The sequence below is a fragment of the Lampetra fluviatilis genome, chromosome 4, assembly GCF_964198595.1.
Source record: "Lampetra fluviatilis chromosome 4, kcLamFluv1.1, whole genome shotgun sequence".
Lineage (NCBI taxonomy): Eukaryota > Metazoa > Chordata > Hyperoartia > Petromyzontiformes > Petromyzontidae > Lampetra > Lampetra fluviatilis.
The window spans coordinates 17,507,505-17,532,185 of record NC_136278.1 but is presented as its reverse complement, the minus strand read 5'-3'; the positions used below and the strand labels follow the sequence as shown (position 1 = coordinate 17,532,185).

The window sequence follows — 24,681 nt, the reverse complement described above, 5'->3', positions numbered from 1 at the left end:
TCACTCACCACCATCACTCCTCACCATCACTCCCCACCATCACGCCTCACTCCCCACCATCACGCCTCACTCCCCACCAGCACTCCCCACCATCACTCCTCACTTCCCACCATCACGCCTCACTCCCCACCATCACTCCCCACCATCACTCCCCACCATCACTCCTCACTCCCCGCCATCACTCCCCACCATCACTCCCCACCATCACTCCCCACCATCACTCCCCACCATCACTCCTCACCATCACTCCCCACCATCACTCCCCACCATCACTCCTCACTCCCCACCATCACTCCCCACCATCACTCCTCACTCCCCACCATCACGCCTCACTCCCCACCATCACTCCCCACCATCACTCCCCACCATCACTCCTCACTCCCCACCATCACTCCCCACCATCACTCCCCACCATCACTCCCCACCATCACTCCTCACCATCACTCCTCACTCCCCACCATCACTCCCCACCATCACTCCTCACTCCCCACCATCATGCCTCACTCCCCACCATCACTCCCCACCATCACTCCCCACCATCACTCCCCACCATCACTCCTCACTCCCCACCATTACTCCCCACCATCACTCCTCATTCCCCACCATCACTCCTCACTATCACTCCTCACTCCCCACCATCACTCCCCAACATCACGCCTCACTCCCCAACATCACTCCCCACCATCACTCCCCACCATCACTCCCCACCATCACTCCCCACTCTCCACCATCACTCCCCACCATCACGCCTTACTCCTCACCATCACTCCCCACCATCACTCCTAACTCCCCACCATCACTCCTCACTCCGCACCATCACTCCCCACTCCCCACCATCACTCCCCACTCCCCACCATCACTCCTCACTCCCCACCATCACTCCTCACTCGCCACCATCACTCCCCACTATCACTCCTCACTCCCCACCATCACTCCTCACTCCCCACCATCACTCCCCACCGTCACTCCCCACTCCCCACCATCACTCGTCACTCCCCACCATCACTCCTAACCATCACTCCCCACCATCACTCCCCACCATCACTCGCCACCATCACTCGCCACCATCACTCGCCACCATCACTCGCCACCATCACTCGCCACCATCACTCGCCACCATCACACCTCACTCCCCACCATCACTCCCTACCATCACTCCCCACCATCACTCCCCACCATCACTCCCCACCATCACTCCCCACCATCACTCCCCACCATCACTCCCCACCATCACTCCTCACTCCCCACCATCACTCCCCACCATCACTCCTCACTCCCCACCATCACTCCCCACCATCACTCCTCACTCCCCACCATCACTCCCCACCATCACTCCCCACCATCACTCCTCACCATCACTCCTTACTCCCCACCATCACTCCCCACCATCACTCCCCACTCCCCACCATCACTCCCCACCATCACTCCCCACCATCACTCCCCACCATCGCTCCCCACCATCACTCCCCACCATCACTCACCACCATCACTCCTCACTCCCCACCATCACTCCCCACCATCACGTCTCACTCCTCACCATCACTCCCCACCATCACTCCTCACCATCACTCCCCACCATCACGCCTCACTCCCCACCATCACGCCTCACTCCCCACCATCACTCCCCACCATCACTCCTCACTCCCCACCATCACGCCTCACTCCCCACCATCACTCCCCACCATCACTCCCCACCATCACTCCTCACTCCCCACCATCACTCCCCACCATCACTCCCCACCATCACTCCCCACCATCACTCCTCACCATCACTCCTCACTCCCCACCATCACTCCCCACCATCACTCCTCACTCCCCACCATCATGCCTCACTCCCCACCATCACTCCCCACCATCACTCCCCACCATCACTCCTCACTCCCCACCATTACTCCCCACTATCACTCCTCATTCCCCACCATCACTCCTCACTATCACTCCTCACTCCCCACCATCACTCCCCAACATCACGCCTCACTCCTCACCATCACTCCCCACCATCACTCGTCACTCCACACCATCACTCGTCACTCCCCACCATCACTCCCCACCATCACGCCTCACTCCCCAACATCACTCCCCACCATCACTCCCCACCATCACTCCCCACCATCACTCCCCACCATCACTCCCCACTCTCCACCATCACTCCCCACCATCACGCCTTACTCCTCACCATCACTCCCCACCATCACTCCTAACTCCCCACCATCACTCCTCACTCCGCACCATCACTCCCCACTCCCCACCATCACTCCCCACTCCCCACCATCACTCCTCACTCCCCACCATCACTCCTCACTCGCCACCATCACTCCCCACTATCACTCCTCACTCCCCACCATCACTCCTCACTCCCCACCATCACTCCCCACCGTCACTCCCCACCGTCACTCCCCACTCCCCACCATCACTCGTCACTCCCCACCATCACTCCTAACCATCACTCCCCACCATCACTCCCCACCATCACTCGCCACCATCACTCGCCACCATCACTCGCCACCATCACTCGCCACCATCACTCGCCACCATCACTCGCCACCATCACACCTCACTCCCCACCATCACTCCCTACCATCACTCCCGACCATCACTCCCCACCATCACTCCCCACCATCACTCCCCACCATCACTCCCCACCATCACTCCCCACCATCACTCCTCACTCCCCACCATCACTCCCCACCATCACTCCTCACTCCCCACCATCACTCCCCACCATCACTCCTCACTCCCCACCATCACTCCCCACCATCACTCCCCACCATCACTCCTCACCATCACTCCTTACTCCCCACCATCACTCCCCACCATCACTCCCCACTCCCCACCATCACTCCCCACCATCACTCCCCACCATCACTCCCCACCATCGCTCCCCACCATCACTCCCCACCATCACTCACCACCATCACTCCTCACTCCCCACCATCACTCCCCACCATCACGTCTCACTCCTCACCATCACTCCCCACCATCACTCCTCACCATCACTCCCCACCATCACGCCTCACTCCCCACCATCACGCCTCACTCCCCACCATCACTCCCCACCATCACTCCTCACTCCCCACCATCACGCCTCACTCCCCACCATCACTCCCCACCATCACTCCCCACCATCACTCCTCACTCCCCACCATCACTCCCCACCATCACTCCTCACCATCACTCCCCACCATCACTCCCCACCATCACTCCCCACCATCACTCCTCAGTCCCCACGATCACTCCCCACCATCACTCCTCACTCCCCACCATCACGCCTCACTCCCCACCATCACTCCCCACCATCACTCCCCACCATCACTCCCCACCATCACTCCTCACTCCCCACCATCACTCCTCACTCCCCACCATCACTCCTCACTCCCCACCATTACTCCCCACCATCACTCCTCATTCCCCACCATCACTCCCCAACATCACGCCTCACTCCTCACCATCACTCCCCACCATCACTCGTCACTCCCCACCATCACTCGTCACTCCCCACAATCACTCCCCACCATCACGCCTCACTCCCCACCATCACTCCCCACCATCACTCCCCACCATCACTCCCCACCATCACTCCCCACTCTCCACCATCACTCCCCACCATCACGCCTCACTTTTCACCATCACTCCCCACCATCACTCCTAACTCCCCACCATCACTCCTCACTCCCCACCATCACTCCCCACTCCCCACCATCACTCCCCACTCCCCACCATCACTCCTCACTCGTCACCATCACTCCCCACTATCACTCCTCACTCCCCACCATCACTCCTCACTCCCCACCATCACTCCTCACTCCCCACCATCACTCCCCACCATCACTCCCCACCATCACTCCCCACCATCACTCCCCACCGTCACTCCCCACCGTCACTCCCCACTCCCCACCATCACTCGTCACTCCCCACCATCACTCCTCACCATCACTCCCCACCATCACTCCTCACCATCACTCCCCACCATCACTCCCCACCATCACTCGCCACCATCACTCGCCACCATCACTCGCCACCATCACACCTCAATCCCCACCATCACTCCCCACCATCACTCCCCACCATCACTCCTCACTCCCCACCATCACTCCCCACCATCACTCCCCACCATCACTCCCCACCATCACTCCTCACTCCCCACCATCACTCCCCACCATCACTCCTCACTCCCCACCATCACGCCTCACTCCCCACCATCACTCCCCACCATCACTCCCCACCATCACTCCTCACTCCCCACCATTACTCCCCACCATCACTCCTCATTCCCCACCATCACTCCCCACTATCACTCCTCACTCCCCACCATCACTCCCCAACATCACGCCTCACTCCTCACCATCACTCCCCACCATCACTCGTCACTCCACACCATCACTCGTCACTCCCTACCATCACTCCCCACCATCACGCCTCACTCCCCAACATCACTCCCCACCATCACTCCCCACCATCACTCCCCACCATCACTCCCCACTCTCCACCATCACTCCCCACCATCACGCCTCACTCCTCACCATCACTCCCCACCATCACTCCTAACTCCCCACCATCACTCCTCACTCCCCACCATCACTCCCCACTCCCCACCATCACTCCTCACTCCCCACCATCACTCCTCACTCCCCACCATCACTCCCCACTCCCCACCATCACTCCTAACTCCCCACCATCACTCCTCACTCCCCACCATCACTCCCCACTCCCCACCATCACTCCTCACTCCCCACCATCACTCCTCACTCCCCACCATCACTCCTCACTCGCCACCATCACTCCCCACCATCACTCCTCACTCCCCACCATCACTCCTCACTCCCCACCATCACTCCTCACCATCACTCCCCACCATTACTCCCCACCATCACTCCTCACTCCCCACCATCACTCCCCACCATCACTCCTCACCATCACTCACCACCATCACTCCCCACCATCACTCCCCACCATCACTCCCCACTCCCCACCATCACTCCCCACCATCATTCCTCACCATCACTCCCCACCATCACTCGCCACCATCACTCGCCACCATCACTCGCCACCATCACTCGCCACCATCACTCGCCACCATCACTCGCCACCATCACTCGCCACCATCACTCGCCACCATCACTCGCCACCATCACTCCCCACCATCACTCCCCACCATCACTCCCCACCATCACTCCTCACTCCCCAACATCACTCCCCACCATCACTCGCCACCATCACTCCTTACTCCCCACCATCACTCGCCACCATCACTCGCCACCATCACTCGCCACCATCACTCCCCACCATCACTCCCCACCATCACTCCCCACCATCACTCCCCACCATCACTCCCCACCATCACTCCCCACCATCACTCCCCACCATCACTCCCCACCATCACTCCCCACCATCACTCCTCACTCCCCAACATCACTCCCCACCATCACTCCCCACCATCACTCCTTACTCCCCACCATCACTCCCCACCATCACTCCCCACCATCACTCCCCACCATCACTCCCCACTCCCCACCATCACTCCCCACCATCATTCCTCACCATCACTCCCCACCATCACTCGCCACCATCACTCGCCACCATCACTCGCCACCATCACTCGCCACCATCACTCGCCACCATCACTCGCCACCATCACTCGCCACCATCACTCGCCACCATCACTCGCCACCATCACTCCCCACCATCACTCCCCACCATCACTCCCCACCATCACTCCTCACTCCCCACCATCACTCCCCACCATCACTCCCCACCATCACTCCCCACCATCACTCCTTACTCCCCACCATCACTCGCCACCATCACTCGCCACCATCACTCGCCACCATCACTCGCCACCATCACTCGCCACCATCACTCCCCACCATCACTCCCCACCATCACTCCCCACCATCACTCCCCACCATCACTCCCCACCATCACTCCCCACCATCACTCCTCACTCCCCAACATCACTCCCCACCATCACTCCCCACCATCACTCCTTACTCCCCACCATCACTCCCCACCATCACTCCCCACCATCACTCCCCACCATCACTCCCCACCATCACTCCCCACCATCACTCCTCACTCCCCACCATCACTCCCCACCATCACTCCCCACCATCACTCCTCACCATCATTGCCCACCATCACTCCTCACTCCCCACCATCACTCCCCACCATCACTCCCCACCATCACTCCCCACCATCACTCCTCACTCTTCACCATTACTCCCCACCATCACTCCTCATTCCCCACCATTACTCCCCACTATCACTCCTAACTCCCCAACATCACTCCTCACTCCCCACCATCACTCCCCACTCCCCACCATCACTCCCCACTCCCCACCTTCACTCCTCACTCCCCACCATCACTCCTCACTGGCCACCATCACTCCCCACTATCACTCCTCACTCCCCACCATCACTCCTCACTCCCCACCATCACTCCTCACCATCACTCCTTACTCCCCACCATCACTCCCCACCATCACTCCCCACTCCCCACCATCACTCCTCACTCCCCACCATTACTCCCCACCATCACTCCTCATTCCCCACCATCACTCCCCACCATCACTCCCCACCATCACTCCCCACCATCACTCCTCATCATCACTCCCCACCATCATGCCTCACTCCCCACCATCACTCCCCACCATCACTCCTCACTCCCCACCATCACTCCCCACCATCACTCCTCACTCCCCACCATCACTCCCCACCATCACTCCCCACCATCACTCCCCACCCATCACTCTTCACGATCACTCCCCACTATCACTCCCCACCATCACTCCCCACCATCACTGCTTACCATCACTCACCACCGACATTTCCTCACTCCCCACCAAACGCTCCCCCATCCTCACTCCTCCCCACCACTCACCCACCCACCATAACGCCTAACCACCATAATTCCTTACTTCTTACTCAACCCCAACTATCACTCCTCACCAACATCACTCCTCACCAACATCACTCCTCACCAACATCATACCCCACAGGGGCAGTAAGCACCATCGACTACTGACCACCATCCCACCTCACGCAGGCACTCGCCTTCATCGGGTAGACCATCATCCAGCAGTGGATTGGCAAAGGGTTGTCTCTACAGTACCAGTGTGGTCAAAATGTCTTGTGACCGCCCAAATAATTGACCCCGAATTGTTTTTTCCTTTGCGTATTAATTCATGTTTTCAAACTCATTGGTATACAACAATACTACGTTTGAACATCGGGGTCACATGACATCTGGATCACCCTGGTGTGCTCTCTTTCTACTCGCTTCGATTAACACTTAATGGGGAAGTCAACAGTGCTTGTCATATGCAGAGAATTGCCCCAGCCATAGGAATGTGGAATGTCCAACACTGGTTTCAGGGCTTTAAACGGGATGTGTACCCTCAGTGTTTATTTGAGCGGGACATCACTAGGGGCATTACTATGACTAAGGATTTGCGGGGTCAAACGTTCCGCTTTGTGTCGCATTAATCAGAGCCCCATCTGGCCTCGCCCTTGTGTCACGGCGCTTCTGATGTCTTTGTATGAGGTCTGAAATAGATTTGTGTTGAACCAGGACCCATGTCGAAGAGAGAACGTCCTTGCCAATAAACATCTGGCAGATCACCAAGCGCGCATGACTGCTGATGAGACACTTGAATGTCGAAACAGGTCCCATGTTTGCCTGTGTTGGTCCGACGCTGCTGAAACTGCACTCTCCGAAGGCCGTATGGCTGATGGCACGTGTAGAAAAGAGTTTAATATTTATTTTCTAACCCCAGGATTTGGGAATGAGGCGAATTTTCTGCTCATTTAAGATGTTGTATTTAGACTGGAGGAATCCGATGAAGTATGAAGCTCTTTTCCAAAGATGTTCAATTCGAGTGACGACTTTTCGCGGAGTGTCCTGGATTGTGATGTTTGGTCAAAACCACTGAGGTTGCATCTGGTTAATTATACAATTAACCCCTTTATTGTGGTTGCAGATTAACTCTGCTTGTAAAAAAGTAACACATCTAACATTCATTCCTATCATTCCCCATTACCACGTGCAATGGTTCACGTATTACCTTATAACTCGTGACCTATGACTACGCTTTAAAACTAACGGAACTTCACCCTCATTCTACATGTTAGTTTTACATACATTGTTATATCCCCACTTCCATATCGGAAATTATAGCCCAACTTACATATGCGAAATGTATTTACGTAATATTGATTTATGTTTGTGTGGTGTATCGACTTTGTTTTTGTTATAGAGTATCTGGGACAACGGCGGTTGTCCTATGGATAGACTCGCCTCCACCATAGGATTGTGGAATTTCCATCACTTGAATGGCTAAGGGATATAATCAGTAGATGAGCAGCGCCTCAATTCTTATTTTAGTAGGACATACCCTCGACGTTTTAAAATGAGGTGGATTGGTGGTGAGGTGGTTCGCGGGTAAATAAATGAGCACTGTATCTTAATTATTAATTATAGTTATATATTAATTACATCAGAACCCTTGAGTGGCAACATTCAACTGGACCAGTGCTGGATACAACTTTTTGTTCTTGCATATGATGACAGCAAAGATGTTCAGGAGCTAGATGCTTCATGAAAGAGCATTTTGTGATTTTGCTATTCACTCTCTATTAACGGAGGAGCTCGGCATTTTCTCCGGGATATGGTCCATAGTTTGAACGGCATTGCCACAGTCGCACCACTGTGGCTTCTCTTTAATGTCTCCCTGTGTCTCTGTATCTCTTTGGATCTAATGGGTGTACTCTGTGGTCCATAAGTTGGGTTGCATGGCGACAATCGCACCACTGTGTCTTGTCTTTAATGTATCTTTGTGTCTCTGGATTTGTTTGAGTCTGTATGTATCTCTGAATCTATATGGGTTTACGGTATGGTCTAAAGGTTGGGTTGCATGGCTTGTTTTATTTTATTAAAAAAATATAATAAATTGGCGCAGCCTCTGGGCCACCTAGAGCTGCATCACACGCACAAAAGGTGGCGCTCGAGACGTAGCTACGTGCACCGCTGCACCCTATTTATTATTTAACCTTTTACCTTTGAAAGCCACTGCTATGTCCGAAGATGCTTTTTTCAGGAGGGTCTTGCATTGGGTTATTTGACCAATACCAATTATATCCTGCACCTCCGATGAGCGCGGTTGGCTGCGTACAGTGCAGAAGAAGTTCAACATACATTCAGTACATCCTATGTTTGTAGCTTTGGGAAGAAACCAGAGAACCCAGCGGAAACCCATGCAGATCATGGGCAGATAATACAGCAAGGTGCCCGAAAAAGTGTTGGCACTGTGCGCGCCACCCTGCACCGTAGCCCAGCCTCTTGCAGTCTTTCCCTCCGTGTTGGTGTTAATAGGTTTTTTTAGGCAAGTACGGTTTCAAAAACACATAGACACGTGATCAAAAAGTACTCCTCAGCCTTGTATGTTATGAAAAAAACCCATCAGCAATTCCTGAAGAACTGAATTGTGGTCCTCTTGTCATATGTAAACATCCATTTGAGCAAATGTGATGGAATACCAGGCAGCATCGAGACAGATAACTGTAGACTGGTTTTATTCTCATTAGGACTCATCAGCACAGTATAGTCACTAATGCTGGCTGCTGTAAAGTTTGCAAGAGATGACCAAAGACAAAAGGACCACAATGCATTTCTTCAATCCATCCAGCACCTGCATATAAACTGACCTCATCACTCCATCTACTCCACTAGAAAACTCTCGGATGCTTTACATTCCTAGGCTGCCACTCGGTTATTATTTGTGATAATCGTTTTTTATTCTGTCTCGCAATTTTTTTTGCTGACATTGTTTGCCCCAGAAAACTAAGCACATGTTTGTGAGTGGAGTGATAGTGTGGTGGTTAGTGTGGTGGCCTTGATAGGTACTCGCTAACAGTACTTACCCCAAAAGTTTATGGAGGCGATACAGGGGATATTTGCCTTTGTTTATTTTTGGAGCAGTAGTGTAGTGGTTAGTGCACTGTGCCATAAACCTGGCAAGACGAATTCAATTCCCGCTCATGGCCAACACCAATGACAATTACCTGAACTGTCTTGGGGCTCCTCTAGGTCGACTCGGCCTCAAATTAGTACCTGGTGAAATGTTTAAGCATCGCTACTGGGGAGACAAAGGCGGTTGGGCGTAGTTCTGGCCACCCACCCCCTCGTGTACCATTGCGGCCTTCATAGGTTCTCACTAACAGCACTTGCCCCAACAGTCTGTTAAGACTATACTGGGGATCTTTGTCTTTGGGGCAACAGATACAGCTATCGGCAGTGCAGCTGTCGGACCTGCACGGAGAGCTGCGCATGCTGGAGCGGCAGGAGCTTTCTGTGAAGCGGGACGGCCACGTGGAGGAGCAGCAGACAGAGCAGCTCAACCGCAACCTTTTGGGTACGAGAGTCACAGAGCCGTAAGGCCACTCGCTCTGCTTGGGCAAGCCTAGAAAGCAATCAGCGCCCAATTGACCAACAAAATCAATACGCAGACAAAACGCCTCCTTCGCATATTTGCATCGGTTCCATTTTCTCCATAGTATGTGATCCATATTTTATCGCAAGTCATCGGCACTGATTGAAAACTTTCTTCTTTAGGCATTAGTTTTTAATTGCTGATGTGAACAATTCGCCTCCTTCACATAGCTGTCTCTCCATATATTCCCTGAGCCACATAGCCTTCTGGGAGGGCATGTTTTTTGTAGCATTGGTGCAATATAAGCAAATTCTGGATCAGCTTTGACATTCATTTATTAATTAGCAGTCAGGCTTGCGTGAACCAATACTGGTGAACTGCCAAATCTTGTAGAAAAAGGCCCTCTTTGAAAGATCGGGTCCTCGTTTGATGCGAAATAATATAATACGTAACACAAATTATAGCGTTGTAGAGAACACGAGTATCAAAATAAATAAGAAGACATTACGCCTCCTTCATATACGTCTCTCCACATAAAATATATATTTGTCTGAACTACATATAAAAAACGTATCTTTTTGGCAGTTCTCTTGTCGATTACAGTTGGCCCTTGATTAGACATGGGTGGATTATCCGGGTTTTTGGATTAACTGGGCTCAAAAATAATAAATATATTTACACAAGTGCACACTGGTTTTGTACGTTGCTCAGTCTTTGAGGTTCAGTCACTGCCCATGGGACATTAAACACATCGGCAAATAAACGGATTACTTTAAGAAGCAATAAAAGTGTAGAGGAGTAGTGTGATGACGTCATGTCATGAGCGCTGTAAGGAGACACCTTCGACAACAGGGGCGGTCCGAGTGAAGGGAAGGAGCTGCCCAAGGGGTACTTAAAGGGGACCCCGTAACAAAGGCGTGGTCGTTGTGGGAGCCCGGAGTGTGGATCAGCTGAAGGAGGTCTCTCCCGCTCGTGACCAGACGGTCTTGGCTGAACCCCCGTCCGGGGTCGACAAGTGGGAGAGCCCAAGGGATAGCCTACGTTTCGACGAGTAGAGCTTGGGGGTCCACGGGAAGGACCAAGTATAGCGAACACCTACCCCTGGTGTGAGCCGAGTGTTTAAACCGTGTTAATAAACGGTGAAAGCCCTTACAAGAAGTTCCGTCTCCGCGTGGTTCTACGACGCAACAAAAGCAGTCATTGCAATCTACATTTTCGCCCCCATTCTACGTTTGGTAATCGATAAATACATTTTATAGCTACTGCAGTTACATTATCTGCATCTTATTTGGGTCATCTTAACTCCCTCTATTGCCACGAAGAAAAATCACTGAGTGTTGCTTGCGGTGTTTTTTGTGATGGCTTTGCTCAACGTTACCTGCGTGATAAGTCGATCTTTGCCGATTGGTCACTGCACTGACCTTTGTTGCTCGCCACTCGGTGATTTCTCCGCTTTTTTTATTCAGTTTGTCCATGTTAACAACTATTTATTTTTCATTATAAAAGGTTTTTGGTTTAGATTGTTTTTACAATAGAAAATAAAAATAAAAAAATCAATAATAGGATAACATATGTTATCAAGGGCTGTTGTATCAACATAGGCTAAACTTATTTGGCATCGATTTCTGCAGACCCTAGAGAGGGCACAGTTTTTACTTGCCATCATTTTGCGACCAATGTAGTAGAACCGATTTAGCACTTTTGGAGTTGATCAGTTTCGTGAAATCACGTTGTGAATAGTTTTACACAGTCACAGCTACAGGGTGTCTAGACTTCCTGCCCTCTCTGGGCCCACGCACCACTCGCTCACTCACTGTCAACCCTCAGCACTTTTGACGCACGTGCATTTGACATTCATCCTCGTCTGTTACCTGTCGGTACTATAATCACCCTATAATATGTTTAATGTTTCTGTAATTTAATTCTGTAATTATACTTTGATGAATTTATAAATGATCTGTCCTAGCCGATTTGTGTTGCAGGGGATTGAATATTTATCTTTCGTTTAACATGTATTTATGGTTGTGCAATATTTTCGATCGCTCTCTTGTGATAGTTATTTTTGTGCTGATTTATATTTCTTCATTGCTGTTATTTACTTTGTTGTTGCTATTCTAATGTTGGTGATCCAGGTCACGCTTGCAAATGAGACTCATCCCGGCCTCTTTAGTTCCACCTGTTCAAACAAAAGAAACTTGAACACGCAGTCACCGCCCGCCACCAAGCACACACCCAACATATTTTTTTCCAAATAAAAAACCCCACCATAAAAACGCTCTGTAACATGAATTAAAATGTCAAGGGAAAAAGATGTCAAGAAAATATTTAACCTCCTTTTTTGTTTATTAATCCAAATCATTACACAATGTGCAGGGAGATCTGTTCTTGGCCCCATTCTCTTGTCAGCGTATGTGTCTCATGCGTCTCCAGTAGCCAGGCTCAAGAGTGTCAGTGTAAACGTACATCAGTACACTGATGATACCCAGCTCCACATCTCCTTTGAAAACTTCTGATACGGACATAATAACATTGCTATCAGAATTTGCATCAGCTCCACAACACTGGCTGATGCTAAACTACCTGCAAATCAACCCCTCAAACTCTGAGGCCATGATCCTTGCACCTCATCATTGTGGTGGGTAGTTGCATAACACCACAGCAATCTCAAGTTGCTGGGTATTACACTCAACAAAGATCTCACCTTTGAATCAGATATCAGTGATTCATCTTCTTGGTTCTTTCGGTAAAGTCACGTAGAAGGGAAGTAATAAAATAATAAAAATAAAACATAATAAAACAATTCTCACGACGTTTCGGCCACAACGCAAGCAGCCGTCCTCAGGCGAAGAATGAGAACATTATCAAGCTAGGAGCTTATATAGGTGTTGCGAGGAGGAGCGCCTTAACAAAAGAATGTGCATATGAAGAGGAATTTAGCATACCAATGGACAATGCGTAGGAGGTGGGCGGAGGGGTTTCAAAGTCCCATTATGCCCATGCATTATGCAGGATCAACAGCACCACGGGGGGGCGCAAGGAACAGCGTTAATAAAGGAAAGGAATGTTAGTGATATGTAGCTGCATTTACCAAACAACCACGTAGAAAACCAAAGTAAAAACTACATAAAAAACTAAAATATAAACTGAAACTTACTATACTCTACAATAAGCTGAGTTACTAACAACAAATAATAAATTACAATTCTACGTCGTAAGAAGTATATAATATACTTCCATCTAAACTTTATTCTCTTAGCATATACAGTACTATATACTGCCATAGATAAACCCAACATTAAATTATATACTGTATTGCTGTAAACCACCCTATACTTTATACATTTTAATATAACACTATGTATTATTCAACTCACCCTAATGTGTATCGAAATGGTTTATTACGTCCTTCCAATGATTGCTAAGCCTGAATCCATCTTCTCGGTTAAAATTGTCTCTGTGTTTGTATATGTGAATCGCCTCATGAACGAATCTCTCATGATAGCCAGATGGCTTGCAGAGAACCTCCGTCTTGGAGAAGTCAATGTCATGTGAGCCCACTGAGTTGTAACAGTGGTCTGCCACGGCTGAGGTGTTTGTCCTACCGTGTTTTAGATCAGCTTTATGTTCACGAATGCGGTCTGAGACGTGTCGTTTGGTTTCCCCAATGTAACTGCTACCACAGAGGCAACTTAGTTTGTAGACGCCAGGGTACTGTATGTCTGGAATCACATCTTTTACAGATGGTACCAGATCACGGATTTTATGTACTGTGTTGAATCGGACCTGGATCTTGTGTTTAATCAGGATTTTGGAGATCTTTTTTGTGACCCCAGCAATGTAGGGTAAGGTGATGGTCTTGAAAGGCTCCTCAACAGGATCTTTCTTGATGGTTGGAGTGATGGCTTTGCGGATTGTGTAGTCGGAGTAACCATTAGCCTTAAGAGCTTGGCATACGTGTTTGAGTTCCCTGGAAATGTGTTCATGGTCGGAGATGCATTGGGCTCTATGATATAGAGTCTTGATGAGGGAATTCTTCTGGGATGGATGGTGGTGGGAATCCGGTTTTAGATAAGCATCCGTGTGGGTGGCTTTCCTGTAGACAGAGTGGCTCATTGAACCATCAGGTCTCCTTTTGATTAGGACATCCAAAAAGGGTAGCTTGCCATCATTTTCGACTTCCATGGTGAATCTGATGGCTGGGTGTATGGAATTGATGTGGTCGAGAAATTGGTCTAGAGCAGGCCGGCCATGTGGCCAGATGACAAAAGTGTCGTCTACGTACCTCTTCCATAAGGTCGGGCGTAGAGTGGCAGTCTGGATGGCGTCCGTCTCAAATTTCTCCATGAAGATGTTGGCTACAACCGGAGATAGGGGGGAGCCCATTGGGGTGCCCTCAATTTGCTTGTAGAAGGTTCCATTCCAGGTGAAGTATGTATTGGTTAAGCAGTGTCTCACCAGGGGGGGTACCCCAGCATTTAGTCCTTGATGAACCAAGTCTTCAATGATTGCGATGGTGTCAGGCACAGGCACCTTTGTGAACAAGGAAACCACATCAAAACTGACAAGCAGGTCGTCTGGGGACAGGGCAATCCCCTTGATTGTCGATACCAGGTCAGTAGAGTTTAGTACTGCAGAGGTGGTTTTTCCAGTGAAAGGCCGTAGGATTTCGGACAAAAAACGAGCCAGTTTGTAAGTGGGGGAGTTGATAGTAGAGACAATGGGACGAAGAGGTGTATCTTCTTTATGTGTCTTTGGCAAGCCGTACAATCTTGGTGGCCTGGCTGCAGAAGTTTTCAACGAGAACTGTTTGGTCTGATCAATTAATGCGGTTGAAGCAGAAATGATGTTGTTGGTTTTGGAGACGAGGCTGTTGGTGGGGTCTCTTTTTATTTTTGTATAGCTGCCATCGTTGAGTAGTTCTTGAATTTTGTTGTTGTATTCTATTTTGTCCATGATGACAGTGGCATTGCCTTTGTCGGCTGAGAGGATGACAATGTCATCCCTCTTTTTTAATTGAGCTAATTCAAAACGCTCATCTTTGCTGATGTTGCTAGCTGGCATCTGAGCGTTTTTGAGGGTTACAGAGATGCCAGCTAGCAACATCAGCAAAGATGAGCGTTTTGAATTAGCTCAATTAAAAAAGAGGGATGACATTGTCATCCTCTCAGCCGACAAAGGCAATGCCACTGTCATCATGGACAAAATAGAATACAACAACAAAATTCAAGAACTACTCAACGATGGCAGCTATACAAAAATAAAAAGAGACCCCACCAACAGCCTCGTCTCCAAAACCAACAACATCATTTCTGCTTCAACCGCATTAATTGATCAGACCAAACAGTTCTCGTTGAAAACTTCTGCAGCCAGGCCACCAAGATTGTACGGCTTGCCAAAGATACATAAAGAAGATACACCTCTTCGTCCCATTGTCTCTACTATCAACTCCCCCACTTACAAACTGGCTCGTTTTTTGTCCGAAATCCTACGGCCTTTCACTGGAAAAACCACCTGCAGTACTAAACTCTACTGACCTGGTATCGACAATCAAGGGGATTGCCCTGTCCCCAGACGACCTGCTTGTCAGTTTTGATGTGGTTTCCTTGTTCACAAAGGTGCCTGTGCCTGACACCATCGCAATCATTGAAGACTTGGTTCATCAAGGACTAAATGCTGGGGTACCCCCCCTGGTGAGACACTGCTTAACCAATACATACTTCACCTGGAATGGAACCTTCTACAAGCAAATTGAGGGCACCCCAATGGGCTCCCCCCTATCTCCGGTTGTAGCCAACATCTTCATGGAGAAATTTGAGACGGACGCCATCCAGACTGCCACTCTACGCCCGACCTTATGGAAGAGGTACGTAGACGACACTTTTGTCATCTGGCCACATGGCCGGCCTGCTCTAGACCAATTTCTCGACCACATCAATTCCATACACCCAGCCATCAGATTCACCATGGAAGTCGAAAATGATGGCAAGCTACCCTTTTTGGATGTCCTAATCAAAAGGAGACCTGATGGTTCAATGAGCCACTCTGTCTACAGGAAAGCCACCCACACGGATGCTTATCTAAAACCGGATTCCCACCACCATCCATCCCAGAAGAATTCCCTCATCAAGACTCTATATCATAGAGCCCAATGCATCTCCGACCATGAACACATTTCCAGGGAACTCAAACACGTACGCCAAGCTCTTAAGGCTAATGGTTACTCCGACTACACAATCCGCAAAGCCATCACTCCAACCATCAAGAAAGATCCTGTTGAGGAGCCTTTCAAGACCATCACCTTACCCTACATTGCTGGGGTCACAAAAAAGATCTCCAAAATCCTGATTAAACACAAGATCCAGGTCCGATTCAACACAGTACATAAAATCCGTGATCTGGTACCATCTGTAAAAGATGTGATTCCAGACATACAGTACCCTGGCGTCTACAAACTAAGTTGCCTCTGTGGTAGCAGTTACATTGGGGAAACCAAACGACACGTCTCAGACCGCATTCGTGAACATAAAGCTGATCTAAAACACGGTAGGACAAACACCTCAGCCGTGGCAGACCACTGTTACAACTCAGTGGGCTCACATGACATTGACTTCTCCAAGACGGAGGTTCTCTGCAAGCCATCTGGCTATCATGAGAGATTCGTTCATGAGGCGATTCACATATACAAACACAGAGACAATTTTAACCGAGAAGATGGATTCAGGCTTAGCAATCATTGGAAGGACGTAATAAACCATTTCGATACACATTAGGGTGAGTTGAATAATACATAGTGTTATATTAAAATGTATAAAGTATAGGGTGGTTTACAGCAATACAGTATATAATTTAATGTTGGGTTTATCTATGGCAGTATATAGTACTGTATATGCTAAGAGAATAAAGTTTAGATGGAAGTATATTATATACTTCTTACGACGTAGAATTGTAATTTATTATTTGTTGTTAGTAACTCAGCTTATTGTAGAGTATAGTAAGTTTCAGTTTATATTTTAGTTTTTTATGTAGTTTTTACTTTGGTTTTCTACGTGGTTGTTTGGTAAATGCAGCTACATATCACTAACATTCCTTTCCTTTATTAACGCTGTTCCTTGCGCCCCCCCGTGGTGCTGTTGATCCTGCATAATGCATGGGCATAATGGGACTTTGAAACCCCTCCGCCCACCTCCTACGCATTGTCCATTGGTATGCTAAATTCCTCTTCATATGCACATTCTTTTGTTAAGGCGCTCCTCCTCGCAACACCTATATAAGCTCCTAGCTTGATAATGTTCTCATTCTTCGCCTGAGGACGGCTGCTTGCGTTGTGGCCGAAACGTCGTGAGAATTGTTTTATTATGTTTTATTTTTATTATTTTATTACTTCCCTTCTACGTGACTTTACCGAAAGAACCAAGAAGATGAATCCCTGCAGTCACGAAAGCTTTAAATCGAAAGATATCAGTGAGTTAATCCGGATTTGCACTTAACACACCCAACCTCGACGTCACATCAGAAATTGCAAAGATAAGGGTGTCACAAATACTTTCGTGTATCGTCTTGGTGCCACATGCCTTTTACTTTTGTAACTCGCCTCAGCAAACGTCTCCAGTGTCTCCAAAACACCCTCCTCGCCAGAGTCCTTTGCCCGGCCCCATCTCTTTTGAGCTCCTCAAACCTTTTGAAGGAGCTCCACTGGTCACCAGTGCATAAGAGAGTTGAGTTTAAGGTCGCAGCAAAGACAGCCGGTCAACCAACCTACCTAAGTGATACCAATCGCCCATATGCACCTTTACGACACCTACGCTCATCTGATATGGACCTGCTGTGTACAAAATGTACTTACTTATGACAATGGAAATGGAGGTTTCCATCGGGAACAGTCTGCCCACTGAAGTCCACTCAGCTGTGACAATCGGTTCTTTTAAGACCGGAATGAATACATTCATTTTCTTTTTTGTTTGGTTTAACTTAATTAAATATTTCTCAAATTCTTGCTGAATATGGCGTGTTACCAATCTTGGACTGATTGATCGACAGCAAAACCTGTGGTGTTTTAGGAATTAAATGGTAGTTCTGCAGAGCACAGGGAGAAAACTACTAGGATAGACGATCGGCTTCAACATCCAGAGTCTGTCATGCACTGTGGGTACAACTACCTGTGGGGAGTGGTAGTGTCGTGGTTAGCGCGCTGCGCTATGAACCCAGTGACCCAAGTTTGATTCCCACTCACGGCCAACAACAGTAAAGGTTATTTGAATTGCTTTTGGGCCTCCCCGAGGTCGACTTAACCGGGTGTGGTGAGTAAACATCGCCACTGTGGAGACAAAGGCAGCCAGGGCGTGGTCCTGGCCACCCACCCGCTCATGTGCTGTTGTACCGGCCTTCATAGGTGCTCGCTAACAGCACCTGCCCCAACAGCCTGTTAAGGCTATATGGGGGATTTTTGTCTTTGGTAAGCAACCACTGCCTTCTGATTAAGTGGAATATTTTTTTAAACAGCTGCGGTTGTTTATGCAGAATGTCAATATTTATATATTGTTTACAGGTGACTAAAAACAGCTAATTTTTTTGCTTTGATTTCATTTTGGTGCCACTTGCTGATGATCTGGTTTTTATTCTTTGCCATTTGTTGCCTTTTAGCAATATCTTACTTTTTTACATTATGGTAAATATTGTGAAAGCTTATCTTTCTTATTCTTGGTTCTTTTCTACGTGACTTTACTGAAAGAACCAAGAATATTAATTCCTGCAGTCACGAAAGCTTTCAATCAAAACTTATCTTTCTTGATTAATAATTTCATACTTTTGGGTTAGATTGTGTGCATATAATGCCAACTTTCAGCTTTACCCCCTGCCACCTGACAAAGCCAATCAAAAATCAAGTTGCCACGTGGGCATATGTATTTTTTCTTGTGGTGTTAATGAATTGACTGGCTTTTAATCAATTAAAATGGGTGGCATGTCTACACTCATGCTGTGTAACGTAGCTGTGTTGGCACGCTACGGCCTGGATGGAGGAAAGAAGGAGAACTTCGGGCTTAATTCCAACCGGCTGATGGAGTTTGGAGACAGCAAGCCGTTCAGAGACCCAAAACTCAACAAGATGTGGGAGAAGGTGAGTGCATTGGTGGACAGCGAGTGAGATTGGTTTTGCCCTCGGAATGTGGAGTTTTCCACCATTAGTTCAATCCATTCACCACAAACTGACTTCGTTGCTGCATCTCCTCAATGGATGTCCTCGTCCGTTTTGGGCATGTTAATCACATCACGCCACCTATTTGGTTTGCGAAAGCCAACGTGTTAAATTATTTAATTCTGTCGATAAATGCTAACTGTGAGTGAACTCTTGAATGGGATAAAAAAAAATTGGTGAAAATTCCTCCGCGTAATCCTACACACCTGTTACATTTAGGGCATTACGTTTGTATGTGGCACCCACTAGGCGCGTGCCTCTGGGAGGTTTGAAAATGCCGGCGACTTGCAGCGCTTAGAGCGAGATTTCCATCTCCATGATGAGCGAATACAAGAGTACGAGGCGATGGTCATCCAATCGACAGGTACGTACACACCCATGTACAGAGCATGACAATTACATACTCGACATATTGTCGCCATGGTCAATCCACTGCTGGATGAAGGCCTCCAAAAATCGCCACCTCTCGCGATCCTGCGATGTAATAATCCATCCAGCACCTGCACACGAGCTGATTCCATCGCTCCATCTCCTCAGTAGATGGCCCATTCGATGTCTCAATTCCTTGGTTGCGTTATTATTTTTGATAGGCGTCCATTGTCTCTTGTTAGCATGTCCTGCGGAGGCCCACTCGCCTCTATTAATAATGTATTTGTTGACCTGCAATAGCCTGTCTTCTCCATGTGAACGCAAGATGAAAAGTTTGTGCAGTATTTTTAAGGAGGTTATTTATGTGTTGCTGTGCGAGGCAGGACTGCTAAATCTGGCAAATCGTCTGTAGCTGTGCCTGTTTGAGATGCATCTGTTACAGGCTGGATCTACTGCACACAGGGTGATGTGGTAATGCCTGTAAATTATCGATATTTAATAAATAACCTAATATCTGTTCCTCCACAGCATGGTCTGTACACGGCCTTCTGGGAGTGAATATCTTTACCGGGATTGGTGCAATACAATCTCTTGACTGGTTTTGACTTTCAGTGTTTCATGAATAGTCAGGCTAAACCAATAATAGTTGTAACTGTCAGAGAGAGATATATATATCCTGTGTAGGCAAGGACCCTTTCCCAACGTATTCCAATACATCAGCATTGGTTTACTCCGAGAAGGTCATGTGGCTGATAGGATGTGTAAAAATATTTATATTTTTGTGTGGAGGATGAGATATGGGAAGGATACGTATTGCCTGCTGATTCATGGTTTAATTCAAGTGATAATTTACAGGCACCATCACCACATCAAACGGTGTTAAGGTTTCCGCCACACCCCATGTTCAGTACATCCACCCGAAACTAAACTATTTTTTATTCTACCAGGTAAGGCCCACTGAGCTAGATTGAAAACTAATTTCTTTACAAATGCTTTTTGTGTTTAGTTGTTCTTCCTCTACACCTCCAATTAGCCCGGTTGGCTACGTTCGTTCCAAAAGAAGTTCGGCATACGTAGTTCTTTTTCAGAAGTGACCTGGCCACAAATGATAGCTCAACGAAGTGGCTTATCCCGTGGAAATTTTTAGCAGTAGCCAAATACTCTAAACGCATGATTCTAAATGTGGAGGGAAAATCCAGAGGACCCGGAGAAAAATCCACGTGACTATGGGGAGAACACGCAAACTCCAAATGTAAAAACATTAGGGTCGGGATCGAACCCATGATCTCCTGCATACCAGGCGAGGTAGTTAACATCTCGCCACTGCGGCACCCTGTAGCGAATGCTTCTCAAAATAGACGCAGCTACAAACAACTCTCCAAATATATAAAGACTGTTTTAGGAGTGTCCTAAAAACCTTTCCTAGTCCGGCAATGTTGCTACGTGTAATCCCAGTTGAGTATGTTCAGGTAATTATTGAGCATTGGGATGTTTGGCCAATACCCGTTGCATGGTTTATTTTAGCTGTATGAAAAAAATGCAGAATGTGGAGGAAACTGACGCAGAACAGGGGGAGAAAATAGAAACTCCACTCACTCACTCTCCCACTTTGTAGAATGTATGTATGTTGAACTTCTTTTGCACCGCGTATGTAGCCTTCAGTGCTAATTGGGGGTGTGGGGGGAGGACAATAAACTAAACACAAAAAGGAGTTATAAAAAAATACCTTTGAATCTAGATTTAAAATTACAAAGCTCAATTGGCTTCCTAATATTGGAAGGAAGAGCGTTCCAGACGGCCGCAGAAGCACATATGAAAGCGCGTTATGCAGTGACTGTCTTTGTTCGATGGTTAGCCAAAAGCCACTGTGAGGGTGACCAGAGTTTGCGTGATGGTTCGTGCTCCTGACAAGATCATCAAGGTATTGTCGTTTATTTGTGGCAAGCACTTTGTGTGTAATGAGTGCTACTTTATAATGTTTCGTTTGGAAACTGGAAGCCAATGCAGCTCGGCGAGCACTGGACGGACAAATGGGGAGAACATACAAACTTCACTCACACTCACTCATGCACCCTCCTTCCACTCTCTGTAGAATGGCATGCACTTTCACTCTGTTAATGGAGAGAACAAACTCCACTCACATTCACTCTCGCTTTGTAGAATGGGGAGAATAATTCAACTCCACTCGCACTCACTCGGTTATGCACACTCACTTTCACTCACTCTCTAAAATTGGGAAAACAAACTGCACAGTCACTCACTCATGCACACTCTCTCTTTCTCACTTGATAAATGAGGAGACCAAACAAACTACACTCACACTAATGCACACTCACTCTCACTAACTATCTCAATATTTCGAGTGGAGAGAACAAACAAGCTCCACTCTCACTCATGCATACTAACTATCTTTTGCTTTGTAGAATGGGGAAAACATACAAACTCCATGCAGAAATGTGCCCAAGTCAAGAACCGAACCCAGGCCCTTCTTGCTGTAAGGCACTGGGTGTTATGAATGAACCACCCTGTCACCCTAATGAGGCTCCTATCCTGGTCTATTGAGTTATTACGTGGTTAAAAAAAATAAACTTGAAACTTGAAAATGTTCTGAGTTGACACAGGAAAGTAATTCATGAACTCCAAGTAAACACATTCCTGAGGCTGTTCTCGGTCAACACAAATTGCCATGTTGTTGCCTCAGGGTATATATAAACAAAAAAACGAATGTACATCAATGGCCATGTGCATGATTATCATAACATAAATAAAGTTTTTTCCTACACAAATGAGCATTGATACAGTGCTCATTCCTGTTTACAGCCCTGAGCCAGTGGTGAAAATTCCACATTCCTTTGACAGTGGCAAGTGTATCAGGAGGATAACCACTGTTGACTTTCTGCACAACGTGGTACTCACTTTATTGATCCTGCAGAGATGTTTGGCCGAGTCGACCGTCAACCGGGATGTGACCTGGCAACCTTCTGATTGGGAGCTGCTTGCTATATCGCTGAGCCAGCTCGTCTGGTCGTCATAATAAAAGGCACCCATTCTTGTCATTCTTTCAGGACACAACATGAACACAGTTGATGGAGCTGGAATCCCAGATAAGCAGCTGAAGGAAGAGAGAAGTAAACTGCATAACTCCTTGCAGCGCCTGCGAGAGTTGATGAGCATGGGATACGTGAACAGCGGTAATGCACAGTGCTGGATAGAGGCGCACATTAGGCGAGGCTGTCTCATGAGTTACAAGATAACTAAGCCGACAAATCTCTTCCATATCTGTCCTTCTACATGAAACATACAAAGTATGTTTTACACACCCTGCCAGCCACACTGCCTTTTGGAAGTACATAATTTCAGTAGCATTGGTTCAACGCAAATTCTGGACTGGTTTAGACATTTAATGTCTCATCAGCAGAATCAGGCTTCCTTGAACCAATGCTGGTAAACTGCTGGATGTGATAGGCAAGGACCCTCTCAAATATGGGTTCTAGGTCGACTCAACTAATTATCACGCAACACAATATAATCACGAGCATCATGGAGCGTCGAAGATTGTGCCTCATTAATGCCTTCATTAAACATAATTTTCAGGTTTGTTAACAGTAGAGGTCATCTAAAGCTGTAATGTATAGGGATACAATCCAATTGTAGGTAAGAGATTTGCAGTAAAAGTGCCATGTGCTTGTCTTGCTCTAGTTTTGTTTGGCCGGGTGGCTTAGTGGTAGAGTGAGGGGCTCACAATCGGGAAGGTCGCGAGTTCACATTCTGGTTGAGGGTTGACTCAACCCATCATCCTTTTGGGGTCAATGGAACAAGTTCCACTTTGTTGGGAAGTCAAAAATGATTGATCCATAGGTAGTCTCTCCCCCGTCATAGGAATATGGAATTTCCCCCACTGCCTCAAGGCTGTGAACAGGAGAAGAGCACCACCTCAATGCTCATTTGAGCTGGAAATCACTTAGACTTTTTTTATATCAGTCTTAAACATCTGGTGATAGGTCGTGTTATAATTTGTCTCGTTTAAAACTATATCTGAAAGGTAACTTCCCCTTTCAGCACTGCATAGCTATGAAGTATAAAGTGCTGGATAACTCAAAATACATTAAATATTGACAGGGGACACTAATGATCTTTCCTGAGTGTTGATGCTGCAAATTGCACTTTGCAAATCAGGAACAGCTGGCGTAGAACTGGATTATGTTGCTCTAACAATATTTCCACATTGTTCTATATCTCGTATTTGCACAGAGTTCACCGAGCCTGTTGCAATGGAACTGTGGGAAATGGCCCAACAAGCAAACCTCTCTGAGAAAGAGCTGCACGATGTAAAGGTACGTGACTCAAGTTCATTTTGTTTAACGAGGACATAACTCGAGAGACTAGGTCAGCCTCATTTGCAAGGACATGTTTTTGTGTTTAGTTTGTTGTCCTTTCCCCGCACCTCCAATTAGAACGGTTGGCTATGTATGGTGCAAAGGAAGTTCAACATACATGCTGACCTGGGTCACCACAATGACAAAAGCAGTCGCACAAAAACAAGTACAATTAAGCAAATAAAAATTGGAGCTAAAACATCCACGTGACAGAAGAACTTGCACGCGTCTCTATACATCTTTGCGCTTTCTTCCATTGTCTTCTCTTGTGTTTTTCATAAATGACCATGTTTCTGAACCGTATGTTGTAGCAGGTGTT

At 47.9% G+C, this 24,681-nt stretch overlaps 1 protein-coding gene across 2 annotated transcripts in view; it reads left to right on the top strand.

The window, feature by feature from the left end:
* LRPAP1 (LDL receptor related protein associated protein 1) overlaps window positions 1-24,681 on the top strand; it is a 133,323-nt gene that overhangs the window by 104,792 nt on the left and 3,850 nt on the right. For both annotated transcript variants that reach the window (XM_078855680.1, XM_078855679.1), the window contains exons 2-6: window positions 10,274-10,406; window positions 19,412-19,539; window positions 19,867-19,981; window positions 23,052-23,177; window positions 24,238-24,320. In XM_078855680.1, coding sequence (XP_078711806.1) covers window positions 10,274-10,406; window positions 19,412-19,539; window positions 19,867-19,981; window positions 23,052-23,177; window positions 24,238-24,320 — 585 coding nt within the window. The remainder of the gene's footprint in view (window positions 1-10,273; window positions 10,407-19,411; window positions 19,540-19,866; window positions 19,982-23,051; window positions 23,178-24,237; window positions 24,321-24,681) is intronic.